Source organism: Pipistrellus kuhlii, unplaced genomic scaffold (genome assembly GCF_014108245.1).
Source record: "Pipistrellus kuhlii isolate mPipKuh1 unplaced genomic scaffold, mPipKuh1.p scaffold_m20_p_5, whole genome shotgun sequence".
NCBI lineage: Eukaryota > Metazoa > Chordata > Mammalia > Chiroptera > Vespertilionidae > Pipistrellus > Pipistrellus kuhlii.
This window is the reverse complement of record NW_023425551.1, coordinates 56638959-56663306: the sequence shown is the minus strand read 5'-3', so window position 1 is coordinate 56663306 and position 24348 is coordinate 56638959. Positions and strand designations below refer to the sequence as shown.

General features: G+C 36.9%; 1 protein-coding gene across 1 annotated transcript in view; it reads left to right on the top strand.

Annotated features, from left to right (window-relative positions):
- The window catches only part of COL19A1 (collagen type XIX alpha 1 chain), a 250774-nt gene that overhangs the window by 7316 nt on the left and 219110 nt on the right, over window positions 1–24348 (top strand). Inside the window, exons 2-4 of the mRNA XM_036414901.1 lie at window positions 1012–1086; window positions 2536–2635; window positions 22817–22940. Coding sequence (XP_036270794.1) covers window positions 1012–1086; window positions 2536–2635; window positions 22817–22940 — 299 coding nt within the window. The remainder of the gene's footprint in view (window positions 1–1011; window positions 1087–2535; window positions 2636–22816; window positions 22941–24348) is intronic.

The window sequence follows — 24348 nt, the reverse complement described above, 5'->3', positions numbered from 1 at the left end:
AAAAAATGTCAACCGGAAATCGGGGGGCGTCTTACACGCCGAGTATATCCCGAAAATAGGCGAATATAGGCCTAAACCTATGTTTTAACTGTAAAATTAGGGGGTCCTCTTATACACCAGAAAATGTGATAATAACTTCTATGTAGGTTGCTGCCTTAGTCAATTCAGTCTATGGTATTAGTCTGGGGGGCTTAAACATCAAACATATATTTCACACAGTTATGGAGGCTAGAAGGTCCAAAGTCAGGGCACTAGAGAGGTGAAGTTCTGGTGAGGGTCCTCTTTCTGTTTTCCTCACATGGCAGAGAGAGGAAGAGCTTCTGTCTCTCTATACCCTGATAAATAAGGACAACAGTCCCATCATGGGGGCCCCACCACTATGGCCTCCCCCAGAACTAATTTTCTTCTATAGCCCTATCTCCAAATACTTACATTATGGATTATTGCCTCAATATATGAATTTTGGACACTCAATCTGTCCATATTAGTCCTCTTCTGTTTTAAAAGTTTAATGTCACCTGACATCAAAATCTGAATTAAAGTCATGTTGAAATAAACAGTGTGGTGATTGTGGTGGTGGAGGAGGTCATAGAGGGATAAATGGTGATGGAAAAAATAAAAGTAATATAGTGGTAGTTCACTTGTTTTAATATTGGAATATACTTTGAATATGAAAATTTAATGATGCTAAAGCCAGCTAATCTCCTAATGTCAAGTATATAGCAACAATTAGAATGTTGGAATAATGATAATAATAATAGTGATAATAGCTAACATTAACAACCATTTACTGCATACCAGGTACTGTTCTGAGCACTTCACATACATAAATAACTACATGTAATCTTCACAAACACACTATTAGGTAGGTAATTTTCTTATCCTCATTTTAAAGAAATTTAATAAATTGGCTTAATTTATTCCCATTTTTAAGTTTTTGTTTATATTGTGTGATTCAAATTTATTTGAAAAAATTGATAGGAAATCCTTAATACTTCTTATTTTTAATAGAAAAACAATGTGCTATGCTGAGAACAGAGGGACATCAGTTTTTCCAAGACAACAGAGATAAACTTGAAGTTTCAGGTAAGCATTATAATCCTTTACACTTTTACAGAGACACATGCTGTGTCAAAATATCACTAAAAATATAATACATTGTAGGTGATTCCTTGACATCATAACTTAAGATGATGACATCAATATAAAAAATGAAAAGCAAAGAAGATGGATGATGTAGAAAATCTCCTAAAAACAGATTTCTGTATTGTTTTAAGACCAATAACAACTCAACCTTTTGGAGAAAAAAAGGTTATTTAAGACTAGAGGCCTGATGCACGAAATTCCTGAATGGATAGGTTCCCTAGGCCTGGCCAGTGATCAGGGCTGATCTGTGGGGCAACCGGCAGGGCAATCAGGGGTCCCCTTGCTGGCATCTGCCTCAGGCTGGGGGCAGCTCCTGCACTGAGCATCTGCTCCCTGGTGGTCAGTGCACATCATAGTGACTGGTTGTTATGCCATTTGGTCAATTTGCATATTAGGCTTTCATTATCTAGGATAGGATTGCCAGTGCCCATCATATGTACTGGACGGTTGGTCACATGCAATTGGCGCCAGTGATAGCTTTATATGTATCATGCATGCACGAGTCAACATTGCACATCATATGCACCAGATGGACAGACAGTGTGTCAGTCACTTAGCCTTTTATATAAAGAGAGATAGAGGCCCAGTGCATGGATTTGAGCACCAGTGGGGTTCCTTGGCCTGAACTGTGGGGATTGGGCCGAAACCGGCTCCCTGACATTCCTTGAGGGGTCCTAGATTGCAAGAAGGCAGTTCTTGAGTGACCCCGAGAATGGGACTCCCTCCTCTCTGGTTCTGGGTGCATCACCTGAGAATCATAGCTGCCAAGTCACTGCAGTTCGGCAGCTCCTGTGTTGAGCATCTGCTCCCTTGTGGTCAGTATGTGTCATAGCTACTAGTTGGAGTGTCTGCCCCCTTGTGGTCATTGCGCATCATAGCTACCAGAAGCTTGGCTGGTCACTTAGGCTTTTTAGTCATATATATATATATATATATTATAGAAGTTGTATACATTGTAGAAATTTTGAAAACAAATAATGAGAAAGAAGATCTCTCCAATTTTCCCCACATCAATATTTATTTTTCTAAAGTATTATATTTTTTAAAAGGCTGCTTAGTTTTCAGTTGAATGGTGGTAATAATTTTTACTTAACTGACTTTCTGTCTTTAGTTATCAGAACTGCTACAATGAACTATTCTGATTATTAGGATAATTCCTTGGGTCAAGGAAAATTAATATTTTAGTCTCTTGAAACATATTTTATTCTTCTACATCCCAAAAAGAGAATGAAATAAATTTTGCTAATCCCAAACAGCAGGATTTTAGTTGAAATAAATCAGTGCATAGATAAGGACAATGAAAAAAAATCTTATTTAAAAGTCAGTATTGGTGTGAGTTTACTAAATTTAATTAAACTGCTGGATTAAACCATTTCTCATGTTTTACAGGCTTTGATCTAGGAGAGAGCTTCTCTTTGCGACGTGCATTTTGTGAAGGTGATAGAACCTGTTTCAAATTGGGAAGTGCACTTCTTATTAGAGATACCATGTAAGTAAAATACTTTTTCTTTATATTTAAATTATACTACAGAAACTATTTTCTAATGGGGTCCCAAATAATTTGTTAAAAAATAAAACATCAAACTACTGTCATACTCACTTGAATGCTGTGATAAAAAATAATTTGTTAAAAAATAAAACATCAAACTACTGTCATACTCACTTGAATGCTGTGATAAATGTTTTGTTTATAAATCTGTTGTTTTTTAATATTCTTTGCAATCTTGTCTTGCTCTATGGTGTAAATACCACTTACACATACAGATAGTGGCATAACCTTTAGAGAATAGCAAAAAAGTTTGCTTCTTGAAGGAATATTTTCATTTAAAGTAGACATGGCCAGCATTAGATTTTAAAATATAAACGTAAGGCACAATTTAGAGTTGGAGACAAAAAGCTTAGGTTTATTATACTTATTTCTATATGTTTTTATGCATATACATAAGCTTCATGATAAATTAAAATAAAAGAATGTGGCCCTTAGGTATTTATTTTATATGCTGTGTGGAGGAAATAGTAGAGAAGAACTGTTTTTCAGTTTTATTTTTGGTCTTGATACCTGTTTCATTTCAAAATGGCTTTACCAAAGGTTTCCTTTCTTATTTTTACTATTCTTTTTTTCCCCGATAAACTTGGGGTTAAAAAAAAGAGTCACTTTCTAGTTAAATACTGACAATTGGTGAGCTACTATTTAGGAAAGGATTAATTCCTCATATGGTTGGCTATATGTCACTGGAGGGTAGATAAACAGCAATTCTGAAAGCTTCAGCCACCAGAAAGGCCCATCTGGCGTATATGGTCATGATATTTAGTCTTGTAGTCCAAGATGAACATTTTAGTATATGAATACACTGCAATGAAAAAGGCATCATTTTTTTTTTAAGTTTAAAATGCAGCATAGCTTTTCTTGTGTGAAAGCATGTATGAATGTTTTCACGTCCTGTTGAGTAGCCTAATATTTAAGTTACCAAACAGTGTTGTTGAGATGCTCAGCATTTGAATTCTCTTCTTATTGCCTATCCTCCGATGCTCCATATAAACCATGTTTTTAGGTTGCTTTTTTTTGTGTATGAGAAAAATCTCTTTTAGGCCTTCTATTTTGTGATGATTTAGATACTTTTAGTTTAATGATATGGTTCATTAGAAGTAGATTACTTATTAATTAATTTAAAAATAAGTTTAAAGGAAGAGAGTAATTTGATACTGATGTGTATAATGAGTGATCATCAGGTGGGGCACTTCAGCAGATGCAACTACATTTGTGATTGGATTTTAGGTGGTTTCACATGTAGGCGTGAAATCCTCAGGGCAAGGCAATTTAATGGTTGGACAGTCATATGCAGTGAAGTCAAGTTAATATGTATCTCATATATATTTCGTATATATAGAAAGATATTTCTTTACTAGTAGGTACATTTAATTAATTAATTTAAGAAAGTCAATAAATTCTCTTCCAAAATTAATATGTATTTTCTTTCATGCTCACTTTTTAATGATTAAAACTCCTGAAATTTTGGCCGAGTGGCTAAAGGATTAGACCCGGGCAGGCGTCTTCAAACTACGGCCCGCGGGCCACATGCGGCCCGCAGAGGAGTCTGATCCGGCCAGCCAGGTTTTTTGGGCAGTGAGCGCAGCCAAGGTGTTACAGTAGGAATTAGTAGTTCATATAGTCCGGCCCTCCAGCTCTCTGAGGGACCGTGATCTGGCCCCCACTTTAAAAAGTTTGAGGACCCCTGGATTAGAGTGATAAATCTTTTTAAAATTCATGGGGCCTGTACATAGGAAAACTTAGCTAAATTGTAAGTAGTTATATTGGAAATTTTCCTGTCCCCTTCAGGCAATGTCATTCATGATAATAAATATTAGGTACAACTAGAATTTCATTTTCCCACTTTTGGCTCTGAATCGCTGTGTAATCCCTGGGCAATCAGCGTAAGTGAATTCTCTGACTCTGCACAGCAGAGCCCTGGTACCTCCACTACAGGAAACTGGAGGGTATCTGGTTAAGCTGACTAGCAAGTGTCAAGTAGCTTGGCACATCTCCACTTAATTTCACTCACTGCGCCAAGTATGCTAGGATGCTTCTCTTGCCTGATGCCATTTTGATTTTTCAATGAGACTGGAGTAAAGTTGCAGCTATTTATATATTTGTAAATAAGCTGCCTTGCAGAATTAGCATGGGAAAAGTCAGATGCTATCTTATATGAAAAATGGGGCTTCATTCTGTGCCTGAGCTTGTTTTTATCTTCCAGGTGAGAATTATGAGGGGAGGGATCTACTAAGTGTGTTGGTCAGATACCGACCTGTTGGGCACACTTGGTACCTTAAGCCCAGCTTAATGTGGAGATACCACAGGCTGCTCTTGCAAGGGCCCTTCAAGTAAATGGTACACACTTCAGGGTGATGGGCCCAGGGAACATCTGAGGGACTTTATGTGCTTGGTTTTATTTTAAATTCATGTCCATTTCTGCAGTATTCCTTGGGATAGCAAATGGTATGTATTTGGGTGTTTTAAAGATTCTGGGTACATGCTGCCTAGTTTCCTAGAATTATCTTTTAAGAAAACAATTCCTTGACTTCATGTATCTACAAATATCCCTTGTTATGTGAAATAAATAATTCATCATTTCTATAGATATTGAAAGAGAGCTATGCCATAGATTATCATATTCTGGTTATCTTTAAATTGTGTTTTGGCATTTATCAGGGCAAAATTTTGAAGTTTTGAGATATACACAAAACATGTGGAGCACCTTATTTTCTCAGAATAATAAATCCTTACATTTTTTTTTTTGCTTCTATAGAAACACGTTTTAAATAAAAATGTCTGAGTAGTTGAATATTTTAGAAGAGTTGATGAATGTTAAATTTTGATACACTGCTGATTCTGAAGGGGCATCTTGCAGAATCTGCCCCCTTTTGACCAGCCAATAGGGGAAATCAATCAATTGTAAATGCACCAGGGAAGGCAATGTTCTGATTTGTCATTGAATTCAAGGGTGGTAAAGAGCCTTCTCTCTCAGGTTCTATGATTGATACCTACTGGCTATCTGGAATTCTGTGTTGAGAGAGATTCTGAGTCCATTTGGGGTTCAGGGGTGGGAGTGCTGTGATCCATTAGCAAAAAGAAGGGAGAAGGGAATGCTCATTTGTGTTTCACATCTGTAGCTTCTCTGGTTTAGGATGATTCCAGTGAACAACACGTTGGTTTTTGCAGTTGAAACAGTTCCTAAGAATGGGGAAATGAGGTTATGTGTGAAAAAATAACCAACACATACTGATTTTAATAAGATTTTATGAGCTAGACACAGTGGCATAATTCGCAGATATGGTCCCTTAGCTTTTGCTATATCTCCAGGGAAGAGGCATCTCTCTCTTTCACAAACTGGGGGTTGCTTTCTGAAAGCTAGTGCTATTCAGTTTTACAGTTTTACATGGTAAAAAAAAAAAGAGCTGGTAGAAGATAGTCTCATTTGCAATTTATCTTATTTTTTCATGGTTATTGATTTTTATTTTATTCTGAATTCTTGCTTAGCGTTTCTATTTTAGTCAGGTATGATCATCTTATCACAAATTTCTTTTCTTTAATATTTTTCTTTATTGATTAAGGTATTACATATGTGCCCTTATCTTCCCATTACTCTCACCACCACCACCCCACTTATGCCCTCACCCCACTGGTGTTTATGTCCATTGGTTAGGCTTATATGCATGCATACAAGTCCTTTGGTTTACCTCTCTCCCTTATCCCTCCCCTCCCCTACCTTCCCTATGAGGTTTGATCGATGCTTCTCTGTCTCTGGATCTGTTTTTGTCCATCAGTTTATCTTGTTCATTATATTCCACAAATGAGTGAGATCATGCGATATTTATCTTTCTCTGGCTGGCTTATTTCACTTAGCATAATGCTCTCCAGTTCCATCCATGCTATTGCAAATGGTAAGAATTTCTACTTTATTTTTGTTTTGATTTTTAAAATATATTTTTATTGATTTCAGAGACGAAAGAAGAGGGAAAGAGAGATAGAAACATCAATGATGAGAGAGAATTATTGATCAGCTGCTTCCTGCATGGCCCCTACTGGGGATCGAGCCTACAATCCAGGCATGAACCCTTGGCCAGAATTGAAACTGGGACCCTTCAGTCCACAGGCAATCGACCTATCCAGTGAGCCAAACCAGCTAGGGCTTATTCTTTTTTTTTTTTTTTTTTTTTTTTACTGCAGCATAGTATTCCATTGTGTAGATGTACTATAGGTTTTTAATCCACTCATCTGCTGATGGGTACTTAGGCTGTTTCCAAATCTTAGCTCTGGCAAATTGTGTGCTATAAACATAGGGGTTCATATATCCTTTCTGATTGGTGTTTCTAGTTTCTTGGTATATATTCCTAAAAGTGGGATCACTAGGTCAAAAGGAAGTTCCATTTTTAGTTTTTCTGAGGAAATTTCACACTGTTCTCCACAGTGGCTGCACCAATATGCATTCCCACCAGCAATGTACTAGGGTTCCTTTTTCTCCTCATCCTCCCAGCACTTGTCATTTGTTGATGATAGTCATTCTGACAGATGTGAGATGGTACCACATTGTCATTTTGATTTGCATCTCTTGGATGATTAGTGACTTTGAGCATGTTTTCATATGTCTCTTGGCCTTCCTTATATCCTCTTTTGAAAAGTATCTATTTAGATCCATTGTCCATTTTTTGATTGGGTTGTTTATCTTCCTTTTTTAGGTAGTATGAGTTCCCTGTAGATTAAACCCTTATCAGTAATAACATTGGCAAATATGTTCTCCCATGTAGTGGGCTTTCTTGTTGTTTTGTTGATGGTTTCTTTTGCTGTACAGAAGCTTTTTATTTTGATGTAGTCCTATTTGTTTATTTTCTCTTTAGTTTCCATTGCCCTAGGAGCTGTATCAGTGAAGATACTGTTTCAGCATAAGTCTGAAATTTTGCTGCCTATGGATTCCTCCAATATTTTTATGGTTTCCCATCTTATGTTTAAGTCCTTCATCCATTTTGAGTTTATTTTTATGTGTGGTGTAAGTTGGTGGTCTAGTTTCATTTTTTGCATGTATCTGTCCAATTTTCCCAACACGATTTGTTGAAGAGACTGTCTTCACTCCATTGTATGTTCATACCTCCTTTGTCAAATATTAATTGAGCATAGTGGCTTGGGTCAATTTCTGGGTTTTCTATTCTATTCCATTGCTCTATATGTCTTAAATAGAAGAAAAAAATAATAAAAATTAAAAAAATTAATTAAAAAATAGGATAAAATTAAAAAATTAGAATGATGAAAAAACAATGTGGAAAGGAATAGAAAATAAAAATCAAAAGAAAAAAGGAAAAAAAGAAAAAAGAAATAACGAAATAATAAAATAAAATAAAATAAAATAAAATAAAATAAAATAAAAATGAAAAAGTGAAGTGTCGTTCCTTTGGCTGGTTTAAGATCCCACTCTTCTGTACTGTCTGACACTTCTCAGTTTCCAGAGGAAACCCACACAGACATGGGGAGAACATGCAAATTCCAACAGACAGGTGCACTGACAAGGAATAAATATTTTTTTCTTATCAATGTTATAATGAACTAGAGGCCCAGTGCACAAAATTTATGCATGGGGGTGTGTCCCTCAGCCCAGCCTGAACCCTCTCCAATCTGAGACCCCCACAAGGGATGTCCAACATTCCCTCTCACAATCCAGGACTGTTGGCTCCCAACTGCTCCCCTGCTTGCCTGCCTGATTGCTCCTAACTGCTTCTGCCTGCCAGCCTGATCACCCCCTAACCACTACCCTGCCAGCCTGATGGCCCCTAATCACCCTCCCCTAAAGGCCTGGTCACCCCTAACTGCCCTCCCTTGCAGGCATGTTCCCCCCAACTGCTCTGCCCTGCAGGCCTGGATCCCCCCACCAAACTTCCCTTTCCTGCAGATCCAGTCACTCCCAAGTTCCCTCCTTTGCCAGCCTGGTTCCTCTCAATTGCCCTTCCCTGCTAGGCATCTTGTGGCATCCATCTTGTGTCCACTTGGGGGCAGCAATCTTGTGTGTTGGAGTGATGGTCAATTTGCATATTACTCTTTTATTAGATAGGATAGAGGCCTGGTCCATGGGTTGGGGGCAGCTGGTTTGCCCTGAAGGCTGTTCCGAGTCAGGATGGGGGTTCCCTTGGGTATGGGGTGGCCCGGGCAAGGGGCTTGTGATGGTTTGCAGGCCAGCCACACCCTCTAGAGACCCAAGTGAAGGCCCTGGTATCTTGGATTTATTTATCTTCTATAATTGAAACTTTGTAGCCTTGAGAGGAGGCCAGGGCTGGCTAAGGTGGGTGGAAAGCTTGGCTTCCTCCATTGCCAGGGGCAACCCAAATGTCCTGCTCTCTCCAGCTCCATGGCTGCCGCCATTTTTGTTGGGATTTATTTATCTTCTATAATTAAAATTTGTAGCCTGAGTGGAGGCCAGGGCCAGCCAGGGTGGGTGGGAAGCTTGGCTTCCTCCATTGCTGGGGGAAGCCCAAGCCTCTTGCTCTCTCCAGCTCCATCACTGCCGCCGTATTTGTTGGGTTAATTTGCATACTCACTCCTGTTTGGCTGGTGGGCATGGTTTGTGGGCATAGTGGAAGTATGGTCAATTTGCATGTTTCTCTTCTATTAGATAAGATGAAATGATATTATTCGAGGACCTCCTGTGAGAATGGTGGCAGAACGTTGGAAACCTCTGATTGCCAGGTCCAGCTTCCAGATTAAATTGAGTCACATTCTCTCAATGACATCCTCAAACAGTATTAAACTGTAATAATATATGAAATATTATCATATATTATCATCAGTTTTGTATTTTCACTTACCAATTTATGGAACAATTACTATTATAGTCATCAAAGTTAAATAAGCTGTGATTTTTTCTTCTACAGATTTCATATAATTCAAGATTGCTTGGGGAAAAGTAAAAAGTATCAGTAATTGATCATATGTATATAGATTCTATAACATATCAATTTTATTTTATTCTGTTATTTTGTTTTATTTCTGAAGGACCATTTAACATATCTACCATCTTAACAAATTTTAATTGTACAATATATTATTGTTGATTATAGGTATAGTGGATCTGTAGATTTTATTCCTATTTTATTATGGCTACTTTCATGTAAATTATCACATCTTAAAATGTCCTTATGCCATTTATCTTGAGAGTAGCAAGATACTAGTTAAATGTACTACTTAGGAGTAGTAATGATGCAAATATCATCATAAAGTAATACAATTAATTTATTCTATTTTGGTAATTACTTGGGTCTTGACAGGCATTGATTAATCTACTATCAGATTATGTATAGATTTTTTTTCTTTCTTCACTAATTTTTTTATCCAATGAATCAAATCTTATAAGGGACAGCAGAGCTTTTGCTTGGGTGGAGGTTACATGCATCTATAGAGTGTGCACTGAGGGTTTTCAGAGTTTACAAAAGAAATAAAGCATGGAGGAACATACTGCAGTCATCTTTAGTCTTATTTGGCCTATAGAAATATGGTGAGAATTAATTAGTTATTAGCTTTTGACAGTTGCAAATGTATTGCTTTTATAATGGTTATAAATCTAAGTGTAAGCATGACAAATTTATGAACTAGCAAGAGAATTGACTGTAATATAATGATGTTTTGTTCTACTAATTCTTAAGTATAACTTTATAATAATTCTATAGATGTTTTTGTAGATTGATAGGAGTCCTTGTTTCATAAAATGACATTGAGTTGTCTAATTCTTATTATTAGGCACAGAATCAGTAAGATACAATTATGATTTCAATGATAAACTTTATTATCATTTCAATTTTTTCAACTTAGCCACAAAGGCTAATCAGAAAATAAGCCAAAGAGCTGCTTTTGTTATTTCATTGACTCATATAAGCTTTGAACATCTTGTCTATTGCCTCATTTTAGCAAGCACTTATATTTCTATGAGTTTGTACCAGATTAGGTGAAATTCTTATAATTTAAAATTTTTAAAAATTTCAAATAATTTTAATAATTTCACTCACCATGGCTATATCTATGTAACTTGAAAGCAATCACAGGTTGGGTAAATTTATTAATTAATATGTATAACTGAGATAATACTTTGTAGAATTAACATCTTGTGGGTTGAATAGGAGATTGAATTGACCAGATGTTTTATATCCAAGTTATTCCTCTTATTTAAACCATCCAACTTCTGTTCTCTACCACAGAATTTCTTTGCTTCAGCTATCTTATCTTCCGGTGACTCTCCTGTTTTCAAAGATTAACCTCTTCATGTGTGCTCTTAATTTCTCCTAGCCAACCTTCTCTAAGACATTGATTAACCCATGATCTCTTTTGCGCTTCTGTTTTCAATGCCCCTCTCCACCGTATCCTGCCCTCTTAGTCTACAATTATATACTTAACCCTCCCTTATCCCAAGCATTTTTCTCTTGACAGTCCCTTTTACTTCCAAACTTTCCAAAGGAATAATATTGTATTACTGGCCAATGTTATCTCCCCGCCCCCCCCCCCCCCATATCTCTTAACTTTCTCATATCTGACTTCTTGAACACTGGACATTTCTCTTTCAAAGCTACTAGTGACCACTGTCCCGAGTCCAATGAAATGACCTAAAAGTTGCTCTAAAGTGCCTTTGTGTACCCATCCTCGATGTTTATTGCCTGAATGCTATCTAGTAGGAAGGCTTGTTTTCAGTGGGAAGTCATTTGCAATGTCACAGTGAACTAGTTCTAATCATAACAGGCAAAAGAATATGGGAGAGTCACCCAAACTTTGTTTTCCAATTAACAATGTATTTGTCGGTATCCCCTCAGCAAACGCAAAAGGGCTAAGATTTCTGAGTCTCTGGGGCTCATCATCATGCAGCTCGCAGGGAAGGCATTTCAGACAAACCCTCCTGCTAGCCAAATTGCTTGTAACATGACAGGTGATGGTGGATGTCAGCTGGGAAAGAAATGACTTACTATAAACTCCAAGCATCTCTCACTTCACTCTCAGGAAATGTAACTTGTATCTTATTTCTCTTCCTGGAAGATATTCAGCAAGTCAAAGTCCCCATTGATACTTGTAAATACGGAAGTTCTTCATAAACCCAGCTTCACGCTTATTTAGAATGGAATAATTAATTTGGAAGCCAATTCTTGATATTTAAAAATAGATTTTTTAAATTTAATTTTCAAAGTAAAAAAAAAAGGTTAGGCTTACTAAATATGATCTGGAAAACTCAGTTCAGCTCCACTGAAATAACACTTTTAAAAAAAGGCCTTGCTTCAAGGCTTATGCTATGAATTATTTGAAGAATTACCTCTGGAACTGTTATACTTAGTACGTAAACTATTTAAACATTTTGTTTAGTAAATGTACTAGTATATTACCCTTGATTTTGGAAACATGATTTACAAAATGAAATTTCCCTACAATAATTGTGTCCTCTTGCTTTTCAGTTTATGAGAACTAACATTGTGAAAGTTTGTTAATAGGCATATATATATATATATATATATATATATATATATATATATATATATATATTACACATTTCACTTCTTGCAACACATTCCTTATTACTTAGTTAGATAAAAGAACAAAAAAGAAACTAGTAGTCCTGGGTGTTTCTTCTTTATCCTCTCATGATGTAGCTTGGTTTTATCCTTTATATTTCTTATACATGAGAAAGGCATATTATTTGCAACATGACAAACTATGTTTCTTTTAGAAATGTAGAATAAATACATCAAATTGAATTTACTGTATAATGAAATTACCAATTATTTAATACTAGAGGCCCAGTGCATGGATTCATGCACCAGTGGAGTCCCTTGACCTGATCTCTGACATCCCCTGAGAGGTCCCAGATTGGGAGAGGATGGTTCTCGGGCGATGCACCCTGGAATCAGGCTTCCTTTTCTCTGGTTCTGGCTATGTCACCTGAGAACCACAACTGCCAAGTCACAGCTGTTGTGGTGAGCGTCTGCCCCCTGCTGGTCAGTGTGCATCATAGTTACTGGTCGAAGTGTCTGCCTCCTGGTGGTCATTGCACATCATAGCTACTGGTCAGACGGTTGAACAGTTGGATGGTCACAAAGGCTTTTATATATATAGAGAGAGATATTAAAAAATCAAGAAATGTATGAACTTCATTATGGTTTTTATTTTTCTTGTCAGCAAAACCACCAGGGCCTAGTTGTGGAGAATAAATGAGACCTACTCCTTGATTTCATATCTCTATAAAACAACTTTTTTTTTCTTTCTCTCTCTCTCTTTTTTTTTTTTTTTAATGTGCATTATATAACTTGTGATGTTAACCCATTTTATTATTTTTTATTTTATTTTATTGATTTTTAACAGAGAAAGGGAGAGAGATAGAGAGCTAGAAACATCGATGAGAGAGAAACATTGACCAGCTGCCTCCTGCATACCCCCTACAGGGGATATGCCCACAACCAAGGTGCATGCCCTTGACCAGAATCGAACCTGGGACCTTTCAGTCCACAGACTGACGCTCTACGACTGAGCCAAACTGGCTTCGGCTATAAAACAACTTTTTAATAAGTATTTGCATGTACTTTAAAAGAGTGAATTATTTTTTAACATTTGTGGTTTTCCATGGCTTTGCCATGCTTGCATTGCTCCCTATCTGGAAGGGAATATGAGCAAGCAGTTGTCCCTCTAAGGCAGTTCTACTTGGTTGGTCATTAATTAGGATAGCCAGGAATGGCCATTATTTGTTCATTTAACACCCTTCTGGCCCTGAGAGACCAGACAATTCACCTTCATTAACTTAGCGTTGTGACTAGCTAGCTGTGTTGGGCATTGATTTCACACTTCAAGGGATGAATGGAATGGAAGATAATACTGATTCCTATGCCAGGAAAATATTAATGTAGCCTCAGTGCTAAGGGTTCTCTTTCTTTCCACAATCATTTGAAATAGTCACACTTGTGGTACTGATTTTCACATTTTAAGGAATCACTTGTCTTTTTAGTTAGATTACCATTCTATTGATGTTCTTCCTGATATGTTCCTTCTCATCAGTAGAATAAACAGAGGCAATTTTTATCGGACTACTTCAAATTTTTCTTCACATTACATGGTTATTGGTATATAAACTGTTTTCATAATTCTCACTACTTCCTGAAAACTGTACTCATTTAGAAAAAAATGCTTGGTGAGAAATCCTAATCTTTCTGAGAAATGACCTCTAAGGAATATGTAGAAAATATTCCTGATTAGTAATCACCTTCATGCATATCTTTCCTAAAACCCAGCAGATAGCCCCCCTATTTTAAAGATATCACTGTGTGGTTTGTGATATTTCCTGATCTGTGCTCAAAGTATCATTAAGGGAAGGAACTGTAAGAATCTATCCCTCAGGGCCACTGATCACCTTGGATTTGCAAATGTCACAATGCATACTTTGCTTAGAAACCAAAATAGGATTTATTGTTATTAGTATTACAATATGATTGTAAACATTTTGATTATTCATTTATTGAAATTAATGTTTTATATTTATTTACCTTCCCCCTACTCTATACAGTACTCAGAAAAGTAGATTGATTTTCTCCCTTATGGTCCCAAAAATATTACGTTTAAGTCCAGTTGGAAAAAAAAAAAAAATAGGGAAATTTATTCTTAACCCAGAGGATGCAAATAACTTGATATACCGGAAAAAACTGACCTTGGAATTGGAAGTTAAGAGTTCATTCCATCTTGACATCCGTCTAGTGAAGTGATGCTGGAGCAATTATTTGACAACTATGGCTTTAATTTTTCTTTCATGAAGTAAGATGGTTGATCTAAATCACTATTAAGGTTCTTTTCAGCTTTAGAGGTGTGGAACTACAGGGAACTATTATGTGGGAGTCTTGAAACATTTACGAGGACTGGAGAATTCTGCCAAAGCACACTTTTGGTGAAGTCTTCCTGGGGCAGCTAGTCCATTTTGTAGAGACTTTCAACTTGTGTTTGAAAGTAAGAATACTGACTGTGTTTGTTCCCAGACTTGTTTTGTGTCAGCTTTTTTATTAGCCTGCTATAGAACCCCATAGGCCTTGGTTTTTCCTTTTGCTGTTTCCTGCCGAGGGTGATGAAGCGCAGCCTCATGATGCAAGCTAACATATTTTATATGGGATACAAGTGTTTGGGACCTATTATGACTGCTCATAGGCATCATTATGGATTTTCCATGAATGGAATAAATTGTTGTGAGTACTTCTTATGTACCCAGTGTTAGTCTAGAGCAGTGGTTCTCAACCTGTAGGTCACGATACACAGGTTGAGAACTGCTAGCAGGGTCACCTAAGACCATCGGAAAACACGAATATTAACATTACAATTCATAACAGTAGCAAAATTACAGTTATAAAGTAGCAACAAAAATAATTTTAATGTTGGGGTCACCACAACATGAGGAACTGTATTAAAGGGTCATGGCATTAGAAAGGTTGAGAACCACTGGTCTAGAGCAACAAGTCTGACAGAGTTCCTGTTTTCATGGACATCCTATGTAGTTGCTGGAGACAGGCAATACATGTATGGACCAGTACATGTAGGAAACATGTTGGGTAGTTTTAAACCTCTGAATCAAATATAACAAGGTGCTAGATACTGACTAAGGTGAGGTCAACTGTAGACTTTTCATAGGAAGTGACCTTAGAGACCTGAGTAGTGAGGAGACCCATTTAAGAAAGACTTCTGGGAACGGCCATCCCAGGAGAGGAAACAGGAAGTTTAAAGGCCTAAGACCTCAATGAACCTGGTGTGCTCAAGGAACCAAATTCAGGTCATTGTAACTGGAGTGTGGGTGCCACACCAAGACGGAAATAGGAGATGATGTGTCAGAGGAAGGCAGGAGTCAGAGCACATTAGGCTGTGAGCTATGATCTGGGATGTGCCTTTTATTATAGGACCCAGGGGACACTGTGGGAAGGTTATAAGTAAGGAAGAGACCTCGTCCGCTTTCTGTTTTAAAAACTCATCCTAGCTGCTCTGTGCAGGGTAGACTTTAAGGGAGGAAAAGGAGGGAGAGCACACTATAACAGGGGTCCCAAGAATGGTGGCACCATGGATTAGGGAGCGATAGTGGAACTGAAGAGACATGGGCAGAATCAGGATCTGTGATGGTGGTACAAACAGTAAGACTTGCCAATAGATTGTATGGCATGGAGGGTAATAAAGGCAAGAACCAAGAATTTCTTTTAGGTGTTTGTCTGGAGCACCTAGGTGAATGGTCGTGTCTTTTATTAAGATGTGGAATCCCCTCCCTCATAAAGGGATGTGTTTGATTGAAAACAGTTAAGTTCAATTTCAATTATTAAAAGGTGCCTTTAATATCCAAGTGGAGACTTTGATATGTGAGTCCACACCACAGGCAAGGGCAATGGTCAAGGTTTCTCTTGGTTCCATCTCCCCTTTGGCCTCACCCCCTTTTTTTCAGGAGCTTTCCTCCTATGCTTCCATTGGCTCAAGGTGACCTTTTTGTCACCCAGGGCTCACAACAATGGCATCTCCCCTGGGTGACAAAAGGGTCACCTTGAGCCAATGGAAGCATGGGTGCTAATTATTTAGCAGGGATATTTCCTGCTCTGGGTTTATTTCTCTCTCTACACATTCCCCAGGTAAACTTCCTTGCTTTGTGACAGTCCCTGTAGATCCCAGTTCTGTGCTTTCCATGGTGAGAATTAATGATAAGACAATTTGTTAGTAATGTGTGACTGGTTTCTAGCGACTATTTTAATTTTTAATGGTAACAGAGCTTTTATTGTATTTTATAAACACAAGCATTTTCCAGGGTGGGAGAAAGTTCTAATAGTAGATTATTAGGTGTTTTGGCTTGACAGTGAAAGTACTTCATAGTTAGGGAGAATGTTGGTATCTCGGAATTTATAACCATGTATACAAAAGACAATGGTTGTAGAATCCTATTTAGTAACAATTAAACATACACAGAGTGTATGCTTTCTCCATCTCATGCCAACATCTTTCATATTATGTAGATACCTTTTAGACATCATCATTTTACTTTATTTCCTAATGATTTTTAATAAATTTTGACCAGGAAAGGATTTTTTTTTATTAGTCAAGTGAGAAAAAAAAATCTAGAGAATGTTGTTACTATGCTATTTACAAATGTAACCCATTCTTAAAATCTGATACAGTGAATTTACTCATGCTTAATAAGATGTTAATTCTTATCCAACTCCATAAATACAAGTACGAATATTTTGTAGTCAAATATTCTGTTTGGAGTACTATATGGAGAAGATATTAGGAAAATTGTATTTTCATTTGAAATTTTTATCGTCTTGTCTTAATGCCTTATGACTTACTCAGTATGAAGACAATAATTTGGGAGTTATATATTTTTATGAATTTTTTTTTTACTCACAATAGCAAAAATAATATTTTAGTGTTAATTCTTCCTCATGATTGTCCTGGGAGAATATAAGATTAATTAATAGGTCGTTTTAAAGGTTAATAGTGTTTTTTAAAAGACAATTAATACAATTTATGCAAATTGCAAGAATTTGAAAATAGAGAAAATATAAAGAAGAAAATAAAAATTTCTCTTAATGTTAACACCAAGAGGGGAAGCATTGTGACTTTAAGGTCTTTATGCCATCAACTTTTTATTGGGGTCAGCGTCTCACTGGTACTGATTGTCAGGTCTAGACATGGCCTTCCACCATAGCTGGTCATTGTAAGGAGTCCCATTTCGATCTTCTGCCACTTCCCCTACAGTTTAATAGTGCTTTCTTCTCCTTTATTATTAAACAGAGCTCTGCTATACACAAAGAACATTAGGGAGCAGGTGAACACTTCATATTTTCAACATTGAAATAAGTTACAAATTCAAAGAAGTTTAAAGTGTGTAAATTATAAGCCTTCAAAAACACTCCGGATTGGACTGGCCTTCTCAGGGGTAATGAAAAGAGGATTCCACAGGTGGCATTATTTTTGGCACTGTTGTATAACTTGGTATGTCTGGAGTTTGGCTCTCTCTGAGTTTAATTAGTCCCATTTAAAAAGTCAATTTTAGATTAAATATTTTGTTAATTTGATATACCTCACCAAATATTTAGGAGAATTTGATCAATGACAAGAAAACTAGACAATGGGAAAAAATTTATTACAGTTAAATTTCACAAAGCTTTGAGCTCTTCAAATATATATTAATATTAATTTACATGGATGAATTTTCCATTGACAGTCTATAAAGTGGAAGAGAAGGGAGAAACTATTTCATTGAGAATTTCTACCCAAATATATATATATGAATGGGTTTGGCAAAAACAGATCAACAATATTTTTGTTAATGGGAGTATCACTGAATAAGCAATGGATAGAATTTCTTATAGGAAATTACACTCCATTGAAAAATATTTAAGCCTGGATATCTTAGACATAGCAAGCTGTCATTATATCTCTCTGGTAACAGACCAGTAATCCAATATGGCCTTTTTTATAATAGAAACTTTGGCAACACCTAGAGAATCTTTCTGTCACAGTAAGTGTTTGTGCTTGCGTGGTATAAATTAGAAACATAGTCTGTAAGAGCAGATATATTTTGTAACATTATTTTTAAAACAAATTTTTCTTCAAAAATTATAGTCTTGGCAAGCAAAATCAATTTGGCTTTGAAAACAGATCATGAATTCTTGAAAGGGAAGTATAGTAATTATAAAGATTTTTACCCATTATAAACATGCTAAGAAGAGTTAATTTTTCTTTAAACATTACTAAATTTATTTCAATGTATATTATCTTAACACTATTATGTATTAATGTTATTAATATTTTGCTTTATTATATTTTGTCACACAGAAGAATCTTTTCATGTGATATAAGTATTTTCAATTTTTGAATGAGATTTTAAATTATTGAAAAAGACCTATATTAAGTTTTATTTATGTGGTATTGTAGAATCATATCAAAATTAACTATATTGTCATCGGTTTTATTTGCTGCATCAGTCATTCACTTCACAAATAGTTATAGAGTGTCTTGTTGGCACTGCACTTAGGTTTTGTGGTTGATACAAAGAGAGATTTAATGTTGTTTTTGCCTTTGAAGAGTTTGCAATCTCTTGCTAAAATATGTCAGGTGCTTATATAGATATAATCTTAAGTAGAAAGTAAGGAGAAAGGTGTTTTCATTATTTTTTGCTTTGTAACAAACTACTACAAAACTTAGTGACTTAAAACAACAATGTATTCTCATGATGACCTGTGTCGGAAGTATGAATAGGATTCATCTATTTTTCTGCTTCAAGAGGTGTTCACTCAATTGCTCTCTTGGCTGCAAGCAACTTGTAGTTGAGCTAAACTGAAAGGTCCAAATAGGTATTACTGATGAAGTCAGCAGGAATGGCAAAGTAAAGACCTTAGAAAATGCACTCATTCATAAAACAATGATAATACAGGCAAAAATGCCCAAAACCAGAACTCTGAAAATTAACTAAGCAAGCTTTCTGGCGTTTAACTTGTCCTATTTACATTCTTCTATCTCCTACATAATGGTGGGCTTGAAAAACAACAGATTTGTAATCTCAAGTACAAGCTAGCAGCCTAGCAACCGTTAGAGAAGGAAGAATGGATTTGGAGGTCAATAAGAACCCCGTTTCTAGAGAACTTTCATTATTTTACCTGACTGGTAGTTCCTTGGACAGTAGTGCTCATAGGGATTATCTTTATTTGACCTAACTCAGAGCTTTTCAGTAAGGACAGCATTTCCCCTGGAATTTGATAAAAAATAATCATGATTGTGTAGCATTGCAGCTGCCCAAGACAACACTTAACAACTCCGGCAAGTGAGAAGATGATAAAAAAATTTTTAAAAGAAAATGTCCTTAGAAATCATTAGAAAGCTCCAACATATTTGTGGGAATCAAAACACCTATGTGTATGTAAGGGCTTTGTGGGAACGACACCTCCCTCTCCCTCCAAATTTGAAAAGGCTCTAAGCTTGTAGCTCTGGCCAGATTTAAAGCTCTGAACAAGCATAAAGCGAAGGCTATAAGGAGAGTTATAAACTGTCTGCTTGAGCGTTGAAGGCATTCTCCAACATGCATATATAATCCCACAACAGAGACTGGGATTCTTATGGATCATAAGCATTGAACATCTCAGTTATTAGCTGACCACTATATTAATTGATCAGACTTCAGTGGGTCACACATGACAGAGTACATACTCTGAAAAATGAGTTTAGGAACATGACGAAGCAAACAAGCAGCACCAACACTGACAACCAAAATAAACAACAGCAGCAAATCACCAATGGGTGGAAAATAATTTGATTCCCAGAGATGCCATGTTATATTATTTACAATGTCTATTTTTTTAAATTAAAATTTTAATTTAAAAAATAAATGCAAACAAACAAATGATGGTCCATACAAAGAACAGTTAATAGAAACTGTTCTTGAGGAAACCTACACATTAGATTTACTTGGCAAAGTCTTTAATCCAGCTACTTAAAATATGTTCAATTTGCTACAGGAAACTTTCTGATGAACTAAAGGAAAGTATACATTTGTTGTCTCACTAAAACATACTAATAAATAGAAGTTATTAAGAAGAAGCAAATAAAAAATTTGCAGTTAAAAACTATCCTACCTAATAAAAGAGTAATATGCAAATTAACCATCACTCCACTACACCCACAAGCCACACCCACAAGCCAATCAGAACAAGTATGCCAATCAGAGTGAGTATGCAAATAAACCCAACCAAGGTGGCTACAGCCACAGAGAGGCTTGGGTTTCCCTGGCAATGGAGGAAGCCAAACTTTCCACCTACTCGCCTAGGCCTCCACTCAAGGCTACAAAGTTTCAATTATAGAAGGTAAACAAATCCAAACAGAAATGGCTGCTGGCCATGGAGCAAGCGGGAGGCTTGGCTTCACTCCAGGCTAAAAAGTTTCAATTGTAGGAGATAAATAAATTCCAGATACCAGGGCCTCCACTTGGGTTGATGGGGGGCATGGCTGACCTGAAAACCATGCATGGGGGCATGGGGTTGGGGGGATGTCCCTTAGCCCAGCTTGCACCCTCTTCAATCTGGGATCCTTTGAGGGATGTCTGACTGCCCATTTAGGCCTGGTCCTTCAGACATTCCTCTCACAATCCAGGACTACTGGCTCTGAACTGCTCGTCTGCCTACCTTCCTAATTTCCCCTAACTCTTCTGCCTGCCAGCCTGATTGATGTCTAACTGCTCCCCTATCAGCCTGTTTGCCCTCAACTTCCCTCCTCTGCCAGACTGGTACCCCTAACTGCCCTCCCTTGCAAGCTAGTCCCTCTTAACTGCCCTCCCTTGCAGGCCTGATCCATCTCAACTGCCCTCCCCTGCTGGCCATCTTGTGGTGGCCATCTTATGTCTACATGGGGGCAGAATCTTTGATCACACAGGAGCAGCAATCTTGTGTGTTGGAGTGATGGTCAATCTGCATATTACTCTTTTATTAGATAGGTTAGGAGCCTGGTGCATGGGTGGGGACTGGCTGGTTTGTCCTGAAGGGTGTCCAAGATCAGGGTGGGATTCCCTTGGGGTGTGGGGTGGCCTGGGCGAGGGGCCTGTGGTGTTTTGCAGGCCAGCCATTCCCCCTGGCGACCCAAACAGAGGCCCTGGTATCTGGAATTTATTTACCTTCTACAATTGAAACTTTGTAGCCTGGAGTGGAAGCCTGGGCCTGCCACAGTGTGTGGAAAGCTTGGCTTTTTCCATTGCCAGAGAAACCCAAGCCTCCTTCCTAGTAGCCATCTTGGTTGGGTTTATTTGCATACTCAGCCTGATTGGTTGGTGGGCATGGCTGGTGGGTGTGTCTTGTGGGTGTAGTGGAGTGATGGTTAATTTGCATATCACTCTTTTATTAGGAAGGATAGTATCCCCCAAAATGTATATACCCACTTTGAATAATTATAAAGGCAGTGTTTATTAAAATACATTTCATTTTCAAAATAAAGCTATCAGCTGTTAAAGTATACATTTTTATGTATATGTCCATAAATGTGTGCCTGTGTTAAACTCAGTAAGTAAATAAGAACTTCAGGCCAGCACAGATTTTCATATTACTTTCTTGATTGCCCTACTACATGTTTACTTTTTAACACAAAAAATAAAACCAAAAGTCAGGAATTCTCCATGACAGTTAATCAGTTTCAGTAGTTAGTTTGCAGTTTTAGTATACCTTAGTGTAATATTCTAAGTGGCATCTCAGTGCATGGTGTTTTATTTGTATAAACAGCTTCTAGCTATAGTAGTACTTAAGAGAATTCTTACTTACTATTCTTCATGATTTTTTAAAAGAGAAGCAAAATTCCTGCCTTGCAGAGTTTTTACATACAACACAGATAAATTTAAAACTCAGTGTGAAGGAATGTGTTTCTCCTTGTTTTCCCATGAACATCTATATATGAGGCATATTCATTGTTATTTTTTCCCCTCAGTTTCTTCATGAGTCCAGGGAGACTAATAAAATAAGTAAGAAGGATAGTTGGCTTTTAGCTTTTCTCTGCTATCTAGTAAGAATTTGCTTATTTTATTTTCATTAGGAATGAAAAATAAGCTAAAACCTCTGTTTTCATTGTGTGTGTGTGTGTGTGTGTGTGTGTGTGTGTGTGTGAGAGAGAGAGAGAGAGAGAGAGAGAGAGAGAGAGAGAGAGAGAGAGAGAGAGAGGGAGGGAGGGAGAGAGAGAGACTTGATACTAGGAACTTACTTGTAGAAGTTTAATATCATTAAGCTTATCCTTTGGAAAATATACATGTAATTGTTAGCAGTGTTCTTTGAAATGCTTTGTACTTCTCTAAATTGACAAAACCAACAGGTACTGTTTATTCCTCTGTTGGCATATCTTGTTGAGTAAGGTCATATCATAATGTAGTACTGTAGCCTACTTGCTTGCTTTTATATACCCCAAGCTTTCACTGTATCATACCAGAAGATATGAAAAAGGGAAAGAACAAAAATTACAATTACATAATGCTTCTCTACATCTGCTAAGTAGATTACTATAAAAATGCATAATGAATCCTAAATTTATGGAGAAAAATATGACCAAGATATTGTGTTATGTAGAACTTCATACCTAGATTTCCTTTCCTTGCCTTCTTCAGTTTTCCCACAATCTTTCTGTTTTCCTCCACAGTAAGGTATTTCCCAAAGGCCTTCCTGAGGAGTATGCCATAGCAGCCATGTTTCGTGTACGGAGAAGCACTAAGAAGGAACGGTGGTTTCTATGGCAGGTTTTAAACCAGCAGAACATGCCACAGGTAAGGAACCATGGAGTGGTGCTTAGGCCAAGTGAACCTTGGAGCTGTGTGTACAAATTAGGAACATCCAGATATTCTGTCTTTTAGAAGAGTCATCAACAGGGAAATTTAGTACTCTCACAGTGAGCATGATCTTGATGAAATCAGTAATATAGGAGACTGGTAGGTGAGATGATATTAGTTTTCCTATTTACTTCTAGATTAATATTTTGTCTAAAGAGACTCAAACTTCCCTTCCTTCACAATTGCTTCATTTTCACTAAGTCCACTTCACTGATAACATATTTGTGATTATTTCTGATGTTATGTATTATTTTAAAAGCTGTTCATTGTTTCATCTGAAAATCCTTAGTGAACTAAGAAGGGAGATATTAATTTTGATGCCCTCAGTAAAAATTTTTAAACACATGCTATATGCTAGCTAGTAACAAAGATAAGATTTTAAAAGTGTAATTTCTGCCCTGACTGGTTTGGCTCAGTGGATAGAGCATCGGCCCTCGGACTCAAGGGTCTCAGGTTCGATTCCAGTCAAGGGCATGTACTTTGGTTGCGGGCACATCTCCAGTAGGGGGTATGCAGGAAACAGCTGATTGATGTTTCTCATTAATATTTCTAACTCTCTCTCCCTCTCCCTTCCTCTCTATAAAAAATTATATACATATATATATATATATTTAAAATAAAAAGTGTAATTCCTGCCCTCAGGAGCACATGGTCTAAGGCAGCGTTTTTCAACCGCTGTTCCGCGGCACACGATATGTTGCCTGGTGTGCCGTAGGTGCAGACAAGACAAGAATTTTATAATTTTTCACTATTTTGTTTACTTAATATTTCATAATAAAGTAATTATAAAATACTTTCTTTGTGTTTATTTGATTCCTATTCAAGAGAATTACTTTATATATAGTCAATATAGGCACAGAGTTAAATTTTTTAACATTTTCTAATGGTGGTGTGCCTCGTGATTTTTTTCATGAAACAAGTGTGCCTTTGCCCAAAAAAGGTTGAAAAACACTGGTCTAAGGGGATGTCATCTAGGAAAACAGCATACTAGAGCATAATACAATGTGACAAGTGCAGTGATGGAGGTAAGCTCAGAGTTAGGTGGAAACTAGAGAAACACAGGGAAGAGCAGCTGGCCAAAATGGGGATGGGGAGAATAAGAATCAATAAGAATCTAGGATTACTTGTTAAAGAGATGGCTTGCAGATGCTCCAGTAAGGGGAGATGAACATTACTATTACCTGTTGGCACCATACATTTGTAATTGTTTCTATAGACATTCATTGGGATGATCTTTTAATATGTTAATACAGTTATAATTTTATAATGAAAAGATGAACCAAACTGAGTCTGTCCTCTATGAAAATGGATTTTCTCTGCAATATGCAAATCATCTAAGGTTAAA